General features: G+C 54.0%; 2 protein-coding genes across 10 annotated transcripts in view; one reads left to right on the top strand and one right to left on the bottom strand.

The window, feature by feature from the left end:
* Window positions 1-9,490, top strand: part of SUPT20H (SPT20 homolog, SAGA complex component) — a 30,522-nt gene extending 21,032 nt beyond the window's left edge. For 5 of the 9 annotated variants that reach the window (XM_037057668.1, XM_037057664.1, XM_037057667.1 and 2 more), the window contains exons 20-26: window positions 973-1,279; window positions 1,708-1,862; window positions 4,110-4,165; window positions 6,039-6,170; window positions 7,078-7,183; window positions 8,454-8,560; window positions 9,182-9,490. In XM_037057668.1, coding sequence (XP_036913563.1) covers window positions 973-1,279; window positions 1,708-1,862; window positions 4,110-4,165; window positions 6,039-6,170; window positions 7,078-7,183; window positions 8,454-8,560; window positions 9,182-9,319 — 1,001 coding nt within the window. In that variant the 3' untranslated portion in view covers window positions 9,320-9,490. The remainder of the gene's footprint in view (window positions 1-972; window positions 1,280-1,707; window positions 1,863-4,109; window positions 4,166-6,038; window positions 6,171-7,077; window positions 7,184-8,453; window positions 8,561-9,181) is intronic. The other 4 variants (XM_037057671.1, XM_037057672.1, XM_037057669.1 and 1 more) reach the window with 4 other exon arrangements.
* An 87-nt stretch (window positions 9,491-9,577) lies between these two features.
* On the bottom strand, window positions 9,578-15,696 carry EXOSC8 (exosome component 8). The gene is made up of 11 exons (XM_037057677.1): window positions 15,626-15,696; window positions 14,563-14,599; window positions 14,272-14,335; window positions 13,618-13,691; window positions 12,281-12,326; window positions 11,525-11,630; window positions 11,397-11,442; window positions 10,647-10,743; window positions 10,292-10,412; window positions 10,094-10,200; window positions 9,578-9,787 (listed from the first exon to the last, which is right to left on the bottom strand). The coding sequence occupies exons 1-11, from the start codon at window positions 15,640-15,642 to the stop codon at window positions 9,672-9,674; spliced, it is 831 nt and encodes a 276-aa protein (XP_036913572.1). The 5' UTR covers window positions 15,643-15,696; the 3' UTR covers window positions 9,578-9,671.
* Between the last annotated feature and the right edge of the window lie 130 nt (window positions 15,697-15,826).

Raw genomic sequence — 15,826 nt, 5'->3', positions numbered from 1 at the left:
GGACGAGCGCAGTGTGCTAAGAGTTTGAGCGCGCTGTGCAGCGGGAGGGCGTCCTCGCAGTAGAGAAACTCCGTCGCGATAGCTCGAAAAGGTGTCATTTTTCTGCCTTCTTGTTTTGCACAAAGAAAAGTTATAAATTTCCTGGAAGTCTGATTCACACTTCTCGTGTCGTGGGTATGGATTGTGTTAATCTACTGCACACAGTTGTTGCTTTAAGCGAGGGTCGAGTGGCAGCTTCTGGACATTCACGTCTCTCTCCTTTCTTTCTGCAGGACATGAAAGCTAAAAAAGAAAACACCTCAAGAGCTTTTGGTTTTACTCTTTTGGTTTTTGTTTTTTTGTTTTGTTTTTTTTTTAAAAAGTTGATAAACTGTGCATACTTCATTCACAACAGATTTTCTATACATTCTACATTTAAACAGAAGTACACAGTTACTGTTAAAGATGCAGTATTATCTATCAAATATTTGCTTTATTACTGTGTTTTGTAAATTTGTCAGGATGAACTTAATGTGTTAGGAATTAAATAGTATATTTAGGCGTCAAATATGATTGTTAACCACACATAATTTATTAAATGTGTTCAGAGATTATCTCAGACTGTTAACAGAAAATAAGCAATACATTTAAGTGAAGTCTTAAAATAGTGAAGTCGTAAATAACAATTACTTTGAATTCCTTTCAAACTTTTTAGGCCAAAGGTAGCACGCAGGGAGAGCTCTCCCGTGGGTACTCTGGTAGATTGCAAGTGTGTGTTTCTCTGACGGGGCTTCTAGGTGATATACTGCATCCTTAATTGTAATTGGGTGTAGCAACACATGGCTCATGTGTAGAAATTAACCCTTGCAGTTAACTGCTTTTTAAAAAAACTGGAACAAATTGTCAGTGCTAAGTAAGATTCCATTAACCTTATTTTGAGAAGGACTGGCCATTTATAACAAACTAGCAATTTTTATCTTTCTCAATGAGCAGGATCTGGAACTCCTAAGCCATCTACTCCTACACCAGCCCCTTCATCGGCCCCACACCCTCCTGAGGCTCGGAGCTCAGCTCCTAGTGCCCCTTCAGCCGCCCCTCCTCCCCAAGACTCAGGCTCCACCCCTCAGCCCACTTTGTTAGCTCGGTTTGCTCAGCAGCAAAGGCCTCTGAGCCAGGCAATGCCTGTAACGACCGTTCCTCTCTCCACCATGGTGACACCCGTCGCCCCAGGGACCAGCGCTCCCCCAGCTATGGCCACCTCTGCTGGACTTAGCTTCATCAACGTGGTGGGCTCCGTGTGGTAAGTGCTCGGCGACGCTCTCCAGCCTGGCACGTCCTTGCCTGTGACATGAGAAAGAACTGCACGTGCCTGGCACTGGGAAAGCCACCCTGGGTGTGGGCAGAGGCCGTCGCAGCCGCGCCCGCTGCGTGCACTGACGGCGCTGCCTCCTGCCGGCCAGCAGGGGCTCAGGGTTCCCTATGCTCCCCCGGTGCCCTCGTCAGTCCCTAGACGGCGCCTCCCCCTGTTCAGGTTCTATTTCCACCTTGATAAAGACAGCGGCGTGGTAGTCAAGACGGTGTCGCTTGGCTACCAGCCAGGGGACAGCACAAACCTGAAACAGAGCCTGGGGTGGGTAGTGGAGGCAGAGCCACCCTGTCGTGCTGGCTCGGCGGTGCTCCTGGGGCCCGTCTGTAGTGTAGGTGTGACGCTGTGTCCTGTCCCCGCAGCGGAGTCCCGGCTCTGAGGAGCAGCTCCAGCCCCATGCTGGGCGGGAACGCTGGCGCCGTCGCCCCTGCCGGAATGAACCTGAGCGGCCTGCTGCCCTCGGGAGGTCTGCTGCCTGGCGCGCTGCCCGGGGCGGCACAGGCCGCTCCGCACACAGGTCAGAACACAGGGTGTGAGGGGCATGGGTGTGGGGTGGCACTTCAGGGCTCCCGTTACTAGAGACTGCCTGCCTGCCTGCCTGCCTGCCTGCCTCCCTCCCTCCCTCCCTCCCCCCTCCCCCCTCCCCCCTCCCCCCTTCCCCCTTCCTTCGTGTAGCAGCGGCCGAACAGGTGTTTTTAAGAAATGAGAGGCCTTTACATTGAAAGCATTTCTAGGCTCTGACATCTGAATTAAAAAGCATCTAGCAGGCAGCTTCTAGGGAGAAACTCGGTAAGCTGTGAAGTCTCCAAGGACCTGTCTCTGCGTCCCAGACGCGACGATAAGGGCCGTGTGGCCAGCTCCCTGTTCTCAGCATGGCCCTGCTCCGAGTGCAGGGCGTTTGGGAGACACAGCATCGTGTGCGAATAGCAGCGCGGGCCGGATGCAGGGCCTCGCCGCACCGTGGTGGACACTCAGTGGGTGTGGACCTGTGCGGTGTGTGCCACGGACCTGAGCGTCCGGAGACCGCGCTGCCGCTGTCACCAGGGCCTTTGGGGGCGGCTGTTGCTGCAGGTGCAGGGGGCGGCACGGCCGCGCTGGTTCGTGCTCTTCGGGAGAACGTGCCTCAGCACAGCCCGCCGTCCCTCTGCGTCCCTCTGCGTCCCTCTGCGTCCCTCTGCGAGAGGGGATGGAGTAAGAGCAACAAGCTTGGCGCAGGAGGGCAGTTGGCCGAGAGCTTCGTGACTCAGGACATCGGTTTTCAACTACTGTCGTGTCATGGCACATGTGAATTGCTAAAATCCTACCCCACAGCAAGAAAATGTATTTTCTGCTTGTCTGTCAAAGTAACAGCTATGGCTTTGATTGACAGAAAAAGAACGGTTGCCCTGGTCGGGTGGCCCCTCGGCTAGGGCACCACCCCCTGTCCCCAGTCGGGGCACGTGCAGCACCAGAGACGCGCCAGTGGGTGCAGCACAGGCCCGTGTTTCTCTCTGATTGTGCGTCCCGCTTCCTCTCCAAAAATCAGTAAAGTAATAATGGTGACCCAGTTAGCTTCATTTTCTTAAAGCAGTTTTGTAGAAAATCGGTTGCCTGTACCTGTGAGGAAGGAGTTCTGGTACCAAGAGTTCACCAGACGCAACCTTGTCACCCGGGGTGACCAGTACGGTACAGTGCTACATGACCTGTGCGCTTACAGCTGAAGGTGGGCCACGCCCAGTGGGCGGCTCCTGCTGTGGCTGCCAGTTCTTTGCTCACCGTCTTGGGGGGAGGGGGTGCCCCCGAGCAGCCAGGCATCCGAGCTGAAAGCAGAGTGTCTGCCTCCCCCACGCCCTCCCTGCGCCTGTGGCTCCAGAGGCCTCGTGGGTGGGGCCTGGGGGAACCTGCTCCTCCCTGGAAGCTTCAGGCCCTGTTGCTGTGAGTCCGGAGGGCAGACAGGCCCCTCTGTAGAGCTACAGGCCTGTACAGTCATCGTTGACCTTGAACGGGGTCAGGTCGTTCGGGGTCTTGCCACAGGAGATCTGGAAAGGAAAGTTAGTGTTATTTTTATCCCATGCTGCTGCTTCAGTTTTTCATTCAAGGCTTTCGTGCCAGTGACTTTCTGCCTCTTACCCTTTAAAAAATACAGTCACTTGCTTAGAGGACTAGATACATTGTTAGTTAGCCTTGACATTGGTGTGTATTGTTAGTGTGCTTTGAGACTGGGGTCTGCAGTCTAAGCTGAGACTGCGTTTACGTTAAAGGTGTTGTTCATATTAAAACTGAGAGGAAGTTACGTGCGGCAGTGGGTTCCGGTGCACTCTGTGTGGTCACGGTTGCAGCTTGGTCTCTGCACCCATGATTGACCCTGCACCCGTGGTTAACATCAACACTTGCACCTCAGAATAACGGCAGCCCGCCGGTCCTGAGACGCGGGCGTTGCAGATGTCCTCTGTGGCCCAGCGCTGGGCAGTGGCAGCCCCGAAAAGGCGGCGGCACCCCTGTGGGTGCCTGTGGTCCCTGCGTGGGCCTGGGCCCTTTGGCAGCGGCAGCCGCAGTGGCGGGGACGCAGCCTCGGTCCACAGCGCAGGCTGCCCTAGCTGCTGACCTTGGGCTGATGGAGCGCGGTGACACCGTTCTGTCTTTAAGGCAATGTAGAACTATAGAAAGTAAAGGGCATCTATGCAGAAAGTACTGAAAATGCTATATCTTGATCCTAAAATATAAAATGTTTTCACATGTAGTAAAATTTTAATTCCGTGTTATAACCATGAGTTATGTTTAACAGGTGTTCCGTTTGGTTTAAAAAACACTTCGAGTCTCAGACCCTTGAATCTGCTCCAGGTAAATCAGCAACCCTGCTTCTCGGTTAAAGGTTTTGCACTTCCGTTGTTCTCTTGACGCGCACACCTGTACGAATGGGCCCTGAAATCCTGAGGTGGCCCGGCCCCTTTTGAGGGCCGGTCGTCCCGTCTGCCTTCCGTGGCCAGAGGCGAGAGCCGGCGCTACCACGCACGGGCCTGCCAGCAGCCCGGGCAGCCATGGCAGTGGTGCCTGCGCTTCGGGAAGGGCTCCTCTCTCCACAGCGCGTTACTCGCACGTGCACGCAGTGCCACCTGCTCCCCACAGGCCCTGTGCTCAGGCAGAGACTTCATGCACGGCTGTGCGCTCTCCTGGGCACCTGACCGTCGCCGGGTAGGTGTCTGTGAGCTGCAGGCTGGTGGCGAGGCCGTGCCTGTGGTGGTGCCCAGGCCCGCACGGGCAGCATGGGGAGAGGTCGGAGGTGGCGGGTGAGTGCACGTTCCGTGGGGGCTGGCAGCGTTTGGGGTGTCCCCCGCCCAGGCCCTTTAGGGGTGGACTGCAGGGTTGGCAAATGGATGGGATTATCTGCAGGGAACTTTGAGAGAAGGTAGACAAGAATAGCAAGATCTGGAGACGCGAAATGGCAGGGCTGTGCATCGTTGGGAAATAACAGTAGCCCAGCTTGGTTCCGAAAAACAAACCTGGAGACGTGTTTAGGGCCAAAGCTTAAAACCTATTTTCTGTCCGGGGTGCAGGCCATGCCAGTGTTTACAGCCCGGTTTGCGAGCGGGTGACGTGGGGTGCTCACAGACCGCGGGGCTTGTGGGCTGGCCCGCTGCCCGGCCGCGCGGGGCTCCTCAGCCGGGCTCCGGGATGTGAGGAATGGGTGCCCTTCACGGAGCTGCTAAGAGGAGGGACCACAAGGCCGCGGCGCAGAGTGACTGTGCATTGCCACGTCTGCCGGCTCCCTGACGGAGGAGGGGACATTTGACCCGTGCGTGTCCAAAATCTGGCTGAAGGGCACCTTTTTAAAACTCTGCAGACCTGAGAATTCTGGGTTTTGTGTTTACTTGAACATCCTCTTAAGGACTCAGAAACCCCGTAGAGTAAAACGGAAAAAGCACATTTCCTGATCGCTGGGGGTGCCCAGTGGGGGATCTAACTTGGGTTTCTCTGAGTGCCTCTTTAAAACCCTGTTTTTCAGTTTGAATTAGGTTTTGAATGACAACAAGTTAAGTCTCTGAACTAAGTGTGGATGTGTGGTGTATTTTTTTTCCAGTTTCTCACTGTGGTATGAGCACCCGTGAAGTAGTGCTGGGTTTTGGCAAAGCTAGAACAGATTTGGGGAGATCCGTTTTCGTAATGTGCATCTCTGACTCACTGGCTCTGGTTTGTACTTTCTGGCACACTCCTGCTCTGTGTGACCACGTAAGGAGAGCTAAGGCAGTGTGTGTGTTCGGGTGTGTCTGTAACTTGAAGCAGAACGGTTTATGCTTGAGAGTGTTACGCATTTGAGAACCCTCAGCAGCAACAGTTATAAAAGTTGTTTTTTAGTGGTTTTTTTAAGGGCAGAGATCTCGTTTAGCTTCTTTTTAGTTTACCTGCTTCCTCAGTCCCACGGGGGTGTCCTGCCTGGGGCCCACGGGCTCCCTGCAGCCCAGGGAGGCTATGAATGTGGCCCAACACAAAACTGTGAATGTACTTAGAACATCATGGGATATTTTGTGACGACATGTTGCAGTGTATTTAATGTGTAGCCCAAGACAACTCTTCCAGTGTGGCCCAGAGGTGCCCAAAGGCTGGACACCTCTGCTAGAAGAATGCCTAGTGAATACTCCAGAAGTATTTGTAGAATGCAGAAATTTAAATTATGTGAAATTAACTACCAGTTAATTCCTGTTTAAATTCTGCACAGCTTCCCAGTGGTCCTCTGATCTTCAACACTCTGCAGCAGCAGCAGCACCAGCAGCAGCAGCTGCTGCCTCCGTTTGCCGCCCCGCCGGCCCCGCCACCCGCAGCGTCCAGCCCGCAGCAGCCGGGGGAGCAGGTCTGTGCCTCCCCAGCCCCACATGCCCGCGCTCCGCCATGGCGGCCGCACGTCTGGGGCGTTTCCTGGGGGCCTATACTCAGTGATTTTGCGTTCAGTGATTTCCTGTACTGTTGCTTTAAGAAGAGTAGCTGTTGGTTGTTCTAGTTCCCACCACACTGTACTGGAGACCCGTTGTCACTGCCGCCTCCTGTGGTGTGAGAGAGTTGCAGATGAGATGACTGGCGCCCAGCCCAGGCCTTTCTGCCCCGGGACTCGGACTCCCTACCCAGTCCTCACTCTGCTGTGCACATTATTTCGTCCCTTAGAATTAAGGTGTCCTGTTTCCACGGAGCTTGGCCGGGGGAGAGACAGACAGACTCTTCCGTAGTGTCAGAGTTGTCTAGACTGGGGTGGAATAAGAATGACAGAAAGTTGAAGGGAGAAGGAAGACCCGCTGGCCTTTCTGAGTCTCTGCTGCCTCCCCCTGGGCCACCCCCATCCCGTCTCTCGCAGCCCCGTTAGCACCCAAACCACAAGCCAGTCCCGCCTCCAGACACTCGCTGGTGGCCCGTGGGCCTTCTGCCTCTGTCCCTGGCTTCCTGCACTCTCTGGACGTTCCAGTACAGTGTGCTGAGACTGCTCTAAACTTGAAAAGCAGTTTGGGCGAAGCTCCCTGGGGAAGCTTCATGAATTAGGGCTAGAGCATAGACGGTGGACCGGCACAGAAGGGATGTTGCAACGCTGGGCTTCACGTCCCCATTCCCAGCGCCGTAACTTGTCCTGCTGGCGCCAAGTGCCCTGGGTTCTTGTCTCTGTGCTGCTCCTTCTACCTGACCTAGCCTCACAGGGGAAGAGTCACTCGTTTCTTTTTACCAACACAAAGGTCGCTCGCTTTCTTACAAGTCATGTGTGGTTTTTCACTCAGGGCTCTGAACAAGGTGCCCACGGCCAGGAGCAGGCCTTGCCTGCCCCACACGCCACTGTCCTGGGTCTCGCCGGAGCGGGGGGCCTTCTGCAGCCGCAGGCAGCCGGTTGGTATCCACGCCACTTCCTGGGCTGGGTCTACTGAGTATTGGATCGGGGTGGGATCTCACCTTTTTAGTAGTTTCCCTTGTCTCACCAGCATTAGCTAGGAAAAAGCACAGTTAAGTTTAATGCATCAACTGTTAACATTGGTTTATTGGTAGCCCTGAGAATCTTTTTCACTGACAATTAAAAGTGCTTTGACCTGCATATATGAACAGCATTTATGTTTTGCTTATGTTATAGTTGGTTGGCAAAGGTTACCGAGTCATCCAACTTCTTAGGGAGCCACCACAGTGGTTAACTCTTTTCTCTCTAGGGGATTGGGACTGCGTTTATAGGTGGCCCCATCTTTTGTCTGGTTCTGGCTGCCTGTACTTGCTTGAGTTAACATTTAATGGCAGTAACAAGGCTTGCCGCTCTTCCCGTTTGTGAAAAATGAGGGTATATGAAACTGCTTACCAGTTCCGGCAGTAAATGGCGAACCGAGTAGTTACCTTTAATGAAGCTTGTCTTGCAGTTGAAGACAGTAACTCGAGTTTGAGGGTTGACTGAGCGGTGGTGCGAACGTTTTGAGCCCTCCCCGGGACCCCTGTGGTGCCCTGAGGCTCCTGAACAACTAGCTCCAGGGTCTGAATTCAGAATGAGCAAGGTCTTCGGGCACCTTCAGAGCTGGGGGATCTTCGTGTGAAATTATTATTACAAACGTTTACCACACAAGGTGTACATTCTCCAGAGTGCAGTGTAGTGGGAAGGACTCCAGGCTGGAAAAGCCTAAGAATGGTGACTGCACCTCGGTGGGTCACTGAAGCCGCCCGGGCCTGGACGCCCCCCTTCCGGGCAGCGAGAGGGTTGGGCACTGTCTGGTTGGCTGCCCGTGGAGTCCAGTACTCCTTGCAGTGTCTGTTCAGAAGCACTTGCCTGGTCATGGTAGCATGGCTTCCAGCCTCTCCTCCTTCATCGGTTCTATTTTAGAGTGTGCCGTTTCACATTTTGCAAGAAAGCCTCTCTCAACAGGACAGCACTGTCCTCGGATTTCACTGAGGTTCAGGACAGGGACCTGGGGCCCAGGCACTTGTGCAGGCCCTTCCTTCCCTGTCTGGAGCTGTGTCGGTGGCACCCTTGACTAACGGGAGACCGGTCTCTGAAGTGTCTGTGACTCGATGCTGGAGATTAATCCCACTGATAACCTCTCTGCGTCTCGTTGTCTGTGTTGTCCTTCCCTAACCCCGCGGCCTCCGCACCCTGACGGGCCTGCTCTCCCTCTCCTCTCTGTAGCGCTGTCTCAGCTTGGCTCTGCCGGGAACAGACCTGAGCAAGGCCCCCCTCAGCAGAGACTCCAGCCCTCCCCTGCCTTGCAGCAGCAGCAGCGGCAGCAGATCCAAGTAATCCAGCACCTTTGCTCTGATTGCACTTAATGATTCTGGCTCCCAAAGTACCTCAGAATGCCTTAGTTTTATTTCACTGCCTTGTAACACTGTATAGTAGTAGGTAAAAAGTAGCAAGTTTTATTTAAAGGTCTGATGTCCTAGCCAGTCAGTTTGGAGCACTGAATATATTTTGTACGTTGAAGCCATTCTTGTGCTGATTTAAAACCTCTCAGCAAGTGCTGGTGGCTCAGTGACACCCACGCTTGTGGTCAGAGTGGGTTGTGAAGTGCGCAGGTGCCAGCGGTGACCCTGCACTGCAGGATGGGGCAGGTGCGCCCAGAGTCCTGTGAGCCAGCATCCTGCCCGTTCTGGACAGGTGTGGCCCCACCACCCTGGGCAGTCAGCGTAGGAGAGTGGACTGTCCCACGCGCAGGGTGGCGCTCTGTTGCTAGGACCATCATGAGACCGTGGTGACTGAAGTCGCTGAGTCACACCGCGTAGACCGGCAGGCCACTGTGTGGGTGCGGTCCGGCCCGTCACCTCCGTGCTGCTCCCTCTCGTTTGTGGCCTCCACCGCACGCAGGGAAGCCCCCTCGCTCCTGCCTCCTGTGACGCCACGTCTCCCTCCCTTTGCAGCAGTTGCGGTTCTTGCAGCACCAAATGGCTGTGGCGGCGGCGGCGGCACAGACGGCCCAGCGACGTCGTCACCGGCACACAGGCAGCCGGCCAAAAAGTAGAGTGAAGAGAGGCACGCCCACCAGCCCAAAGTTCTGAGTCTTGCATTATTTTTTTTTAACGTAAGAACAATGAATCAAAAGGATTTGGAGTTTCTACTTCATTTTTGTTTAAAACGTATCAGTACTTTACATTGCTAGGTGTACAAACTTTGTACAGAAGCACAGCCCTATGATTTTTAAATAAAAACAGGGAAATGCTTTAATCGTTGGGGTTGGGTAGCTTTAAGTCGTTGCTTTTTCACCACAGTGTCACTGTACCTAACGTGCAAGTGGCCTAAGAAATACTGGAAATGTCTTAAGAATGTAGTTTGATATTTATTGAGTATAAAAGGCTTGTGCACAGTGTAACAAATACAGGTTTTACAAATCTGTTTTGGAAATGTGGTTGTTTATTTGGGCTTCATACTCTTAAAGACTTCGTCCATCAGTCTTTTCACTTCTTTGTGTCTGGTGACCGCCCGGCTCATGCAGTCCTGCAGCTTGGCTCCGGTCAGCCCACTGCCCCCTGCAAAGGTAAGGGCCCAGGTCATGTGCAGCTGCAGACTGAGAGCTGCGGCAGTGGGGACCAGAGACACAGTCCCGGGGTTTGCAAGTTAGCTTTGATGAGACCTCCACGTGACTCTGACACGCACATAAAAACGGGAGGGATTCGGGGCAGCAAACTGTGGTCCTGCACTTGCTGCATTCGGTAAACAGTAAGACGCCCCACATTCCACTTCCACCACCAGCCCCCGGCACCCCCCTCCCGCCAATCTAAAGTTCCCACTGAGGCCTCATCTCCACAGTCAGGGCTGAAACAGAAGGGCCATACCAGGCTTGTGAAGGCAGCAGAGCCTGCCCGCCTCGTCCATGACCACCGTCAGGGCTCCGGCCGCCAGGTGCTCCTCCTCTCCGGTAGGGTCGACAATGAGCAGGGTGCTGGGGAGACAGCGTGGGGGCGAGGTTACCGACCCACGGGGCGTTTCCTTTTAGAAGAGTGCCAGACACATGGCTCTAGCCTTCAACTTACTCATCAAACACCGCAAAGGAAGTAGCAACTGGGTGCGTTCTAACATTCAGGTGACTTTTCTTCTGTAAATTAACTTCTGCTAAAGCCGTTTCCTCATTTATAGTGACTTCTGGCAGCTGCACTAGAAAAAGGCAAATCGGTGAAGTAAGTCTTCACTGTAACTGGTAGCTCGTCAGGAAGAACTCTTACAAAGTTACTTCGGCACATCAGAATAAATACAATGTACGCATACAGTGTTACTGACTTACACCGAAACAAGTAAGCTAAGTCGCAGCACAAACCTGAAGCGGAAAGAAGCCTAGTGAACCAACCAGAGGGCAGCGGCGGGAGCACCGCCTTTTGTCGCCGTGCTCACCGTTCTTTAAAGCGGCTAGCACCGCAAACGCACAGGCGTCCAGGACGTTCCCGTCGTAGTCGAGGCAGATGAGGTCGCAGTAGAGGACCCACGCGAGCTGGAAAGATGGACAGCACACTGGACGGTGAGACCAGCTAGACCACCTCCTGGGTTCACGCTCAGAGACCCACACCACCCGCACCTTCACAGTCAAGCGACAACTGGCGGCAGGCCTGGTCGCCACAGGCTTCTGCCTACCACGCTGACCGCTGACGGGCATTTGCGTTCCTGTTGCTGAGTTCACAGGTGAGGGAAGTGCCTCTGAAAGTCCCAAGTGAAAATCCAAACATCCTTTCCCAAGGTAACCTTAACACACGAAACGCTGAGGTTTTACAGTGCTAAGGAGTGAGTATGTGGTCAAACAGGAAAAGCCCGTAGGCTTTGGGCAACCAAGGTCTCAGTTTTCACACGGACTTGGGGTTCACAGTACGGATGCACCTTAAACACTAGCTGATGAGACACCAACTGGGCTACAAAGAATAAAAACATCGTTCACTGGGGAACAGGACCTCGGCGCGAGGCAGCTCCAAGTCAAGTGATCTGTCAGTCAAGACCCTTGTCTTGTGCACACTGCCCAGCTGGCAGAGACTGGTGGTCCTACTGTGTGTGAGACGCTGTGCTGAGGGCTATTGCCAGGGCTGCCAACTCCCCGTCTCCTCCCCACGGGACACTTCGGAATTCTGAGAAGACCGCAGCTCCTTGACTCCGCACCTTTCCCGGAGAGATGCACAAGTCCTCCTTCCGAATCATCTGTGAACTTGATGTAACGACAACAGTAAACGGAAGGTTGAAACCGCCCAGGCATGAACCACGGCTGTGTCTTATCCCCTCGATCTTACTTTTCAATGACGTCTGCCACGAACTGGCTGGCCACCTGGGCCTCTTCCCCGGGGGGTCCCGACCGAAACCGCGATGAGCACAGAGGGGGCAGGTCCACGTTGGGAACTGAAAGACACACTCTGCCGCTAGGGAAGGCGCGCCGAGGGCCGGTCGTCCTCGTACGGTGGCGCCTGGCCCTGGACAGGCTGCTGCGCATGGGAAGGGCGGCGAGGCGTCTGTGACGTCCCGTCTGGCCTCTGTAAGCCCCGTGCGTGGATAAAGTACAACCGGCACACAACTCTTCACCACGCAAGGAAGACCGACAAAAGCATTTACTCGAGATTTCTACCCTGGCTGGTTTTCTAGACTTCCTTCGAAGCGCCTCGCCCTGTAGCGGAAGGTGGCCCTCAGCTCAGACCCAACCATTGAGCATTTTAAAAATGCTGGCTCCCGCCACACAAAACGGTCCAAGTCAAACACCTAAAAACCGCATGCTGGTATCGATGACGAATGTTTATGGAAACAGAAAAGTTTGCCATTACAGCCCTTTGCCTAGGAGATTCTACTTTCTTGGTTGATGACATCTGAATGCGTGAAAAAAAATGGATCCAAAAACTTTACAAATTCTCTATTTTGCTATTAAGCTATTTTCTAACACAAAACTTCAAGAATGTCTCTCTTCCCTGTGTATTTGTGACTATTATGAATAATTTCCTTCAACTACTAGGGCTTAGCTACAGAATTTTGTATTAAAATTACAAAACCATTTCACTTACCAACATAACCCTTGTTGGGGGCATCTGGAGGTGGTGTGGCAAATTCCTGTGGGAGCAAACGGGTGTCAGCTGTGGGGCTCTGCCCGGCTGCACAAGCTCGCTACCACGTGTCTGCTGTGCCCAGGCACCGACGTCAGAGGCCCTCTAGACTTGGCCACCAACCCGCACCCGCTCTGCAGGCACCCAGGCAGCGCGGTACTACGCTCGGGTGCTCGTCAGTTGGCTCCTACAAAGGTGTCGTGGATGTCTGCTCCACCCACTCAGGAGCCTGGAACCTGAAGAAAGCCCCAAGGCAACACACCCAGACTTAGGAAGTGATGGTTAGAGACACAGGCTGAGCAAAAGCTCTGGAACCTCCTGGTTCAAATGTCAGGCCCTCACTTTCTGGCTGAGAGTCGGATAAATTACCTAACCTCTTCCCATTCAACAGGGATGTTCAAGAGGCACGTGTTTCGCGACTGTTAACGAGGGTCAAGTGAGAATGCTCGAAGTCCGGAACATCAGACTTGGGCACTGGGCACTGTGATTGGCTGTGAGGTGTCACCCCAGCTTCACCTGGAGGACATGGGCTTGGGGGAGGGAGTGGAGCGCCATGCGGCCAGAGCGCAGGCCCCGAAGGCAGGCCCACGCTCTCTATAGGAGCCCCGAGTTCCTGGAACTTGGGGACAGACCCTCCATGAACCTGGCCAGAGGCGTGCGCCTCCGGTGGCTGTTCTGAGGGTGAAAACCATTGACTGTGTGCAGCACCTGAAACCAGGTGCCTCCAACGTGGCAGGTGCTCAGTGTAAGGCAGCTACTGTTGCCTCAGGGTTTAATTTGAGCACCCTCAACTGTGTGCACACCTGCACAGACAGATGCACAGGGTAAATGCCATCACTGGGTAAAAGGATGTCACCAAAAACTTAATTTCTTAAAAAAGAAAGGTGGTGCCGATCTGGAAAATTATTTGAGTTCACTACATTTGACAAATGTTTGTAAATTAAAATTGATTAATTAAACTTGGGTCATATTATCGGCTTCTCAAAGATGAAAGCTCCAGGCAGGGCATCCGACCTTCTGGGGTCGCTGGGCCACGCTGGGAGAAGAGTTGTCTTGGGTCACATGTTAAATACACAAACACCAACAAAAAATGATGAGCAAAACAAGGTTTTAAGTAGATTTACGGTTTTGTGATGGGCTGCATGCGGCCCGTGGGCCAAGGGTTGGACACCCTGGGGGAAGGGAAAGGTGCTGCAAGCTGACACGGGCCCGCCTCGCCAACCAGAGCGTGTTACAGTCCCGTGAGCACGTGCAGCTGATCTGGCACCTCCAATCTCAGCAGCCCGCGCGAAACCTACCGCTTTAATCCCACAAATCACTGCCGTGTTCCCCAGCTTCACTAAAGCAGAACCATCCGCGGTACTAATGGAACCTGAAAAGTATTTAAGCAAAACAGAAAGGCGAGTAAGAAGTACATTGCTTTTTACCAGGATTTCATATTGCTACATACAGCCAAATACTTATGAAATTTATTACTAGCTCAAGCCTTTTTAGAGTGGTATAGTATTTGAGAGTTACTCACCGGCCCCTGAATGTGAGTTAATCACTTTTCATTCAGTCATAGAACTGCACAGATAAAAATCTCAACAAAGTCACCGCAATTCCCTAAACACAGCAGAACTTGGCCAAACTGCTGTGTGAGTGACTCAGAGGCTAAAACTTGGGACCACCATACAGATAAAACTGGGAAACCCTGTTTGCAAGGGGCAAGGCGGGGGGTGCGTTTAACAAGGTTAGGACGTAAGAAATCCATGTATTGGAGGTTTGGAAGGAAGGAGAAAAAACTCGGTAGTAACTGTAAAATTTTAAATAAAGAGCAAATCAATGGAGAGAATAGTGAGTTTTTAGATTTTTTACAAATAAAAGTTCTGGACTAGTATCAAAAGACAAACATCCTATTTTCGAAACAGAAGCAAGGTCAGTGCTCCACCGCAGACGGAGAGCAGCCTCACCCACGTTGACGGTCGTGGCTCTGAACTCGCCCAGCTCCCTCCCGTCCGGACGGCAGTTCTCTTTCTACAGAAACACGCGGGAAGGGAGGTTAAACCCACAGGGACGTTGCACGGAGAGCCGGGGAAAGCACATTAAGCTCCATCAATTGAAATTCCTTGAATTTTTAGGGTATAAGTGACGTATTTTAATATTAGATTCAGGCGCACAACGAAAGGCTCAGTATTTGTACATGCGAAAACCGTCTTTAGGCGCGCGGTGCTGTCACCACAAGGCGTGACGTCTCTACTCACCAGAAACCTCCTGTAATACTCCAGGGGCTCCACCGTCCTGCAACGTGTTGAAGACACGCCTGCGTGAGTTAACGACTCTCCCCACAAACCCAGAACGGGCAAGGACAGGCTTCCACACACGTCCCCACCGCGCGATGACACGGGGAAAGAACGGGGAAAGGCAGATCTAACAGGGCAGACAGCAGACGGGAGCAGCCGTGCCCGCCGGGAGCACAGGGTGGAGCCCAAAGCCGGGGCGCGACTCCAGCGGGAGTGAGGGCGGACGTCGGACCACCCGGCTCTGAAGCTCGGATTCTTAACTCACAAGCATGGGAAAAAGTCCCACCTCTATGTCCACTGCCCTGGGACTGAAATTCAACACGTGCTTCAGTTATGACTGTGGGCAACAACCCACGATCCTATCAGCGGGACCTGCGACTTAAACGGCCACACTTCTGCGGAGCGATTGTCGAACCTACGCGTACCAACCGTCCCTCTTAAATTGCAGGGGTTACTAGACTCTCCGCCAGGCAGTAAGAAAGTTAACTTCAGAGCAGGGGCACGCACAACACTCTCTCACACCCTCGGGGGGCTACACACAGAGACCGCTGTTTTGGTGTAACTGGTTTCCTTCGGGGCCCTGGCTCATTCGCTTAAACACTTGCTCCGGGAACGAGAGCCTACAGGCTTCACCAGAGCGGCACCGAAAAGGCTGACGCAAAACCCTTCCGAACCCGGCGCCGTCCACTCAGAAATAAATTACGGGACAGCGAGAACGGAGCGGCCCGCGGCTCGGACCCCACGCCGTTTAAAAACGTGCCACTGAGCCCGCGGGGGCCGCGCGCCCCCTACACCCCGAGCCACAGCGCTCGCAGCGGGCGCTCCACTCCACACCCAGCCTCCGCGCTCTCCGCCCCCGCGACTGCCCCCGCGCCCTCCCGCCCGCCGCCTGCTTCCGCGGGGTGGGGAGGGGCAGGGGGAACCTGGAGGGGTGGTGCTCCCGGTGAGAAAACCCCAGTCAAATATTCAATGAAGCCGCCACCCGCCAGGGTACAAGCTAGCACCCGTAGCCTCCAGCACTCACTTGAACCCGGCCGCCATCTTCCCGCGCGCGCGCCTGCGCTTGCGCGGGGGCGACACGGCGCCTGCGCTCGCACTTGCGCCTGCGCCGCGGCGACACCGCGCTTGCGGGCCAGGCCTCTGCTCCGCCTCCACATTTTCGGCGGGGACCCCAGGGCCCTCCTCCGCTTTCAGGAGACTGACAGCTCCCGGGCCCAGCCATGCT

The sequence above is a fragment of the Sturnira hondurensis genome, unplaced genomic scaffold, assembly GCF_014824575.4.
Source record: "Sturnira hondurensis isolate 20B ecotype Veracruz unplaced genomic scaffold, ASM1482457v3 Scaffold0009719, whole genome shotgun sequence".
Lineage (NCBI taxonomy): Eukaryota > Metazoa > Chordata > Mammalia > Chiroptera > Phyllostomidae > Sturnira > Sturnira hondurensis.
Note: the sequence above shows the minus strand (reverse complement) of the source record. Positions and strands in the feature narration are given on the sequence as shown.

Coding starts and splice junctions, on each gene's coding strand:
- EXOSC8 (XM_037057677.1), bottom strand. Junction 13,692..14,271: donor AGCCACGACCGTCAACGTGG/GTGAGGCTGCTC, acceptor AATACTTTTCAG/GTTCCATTAGTACCGCGGAT. Junction 11,631..12,280: donor CCCCAACAAGGGTTATGTTG/GTAAGTGAAATG, acceptor TGTGTCTTTCAG/TTCCCAACGTGGACCTGCCC.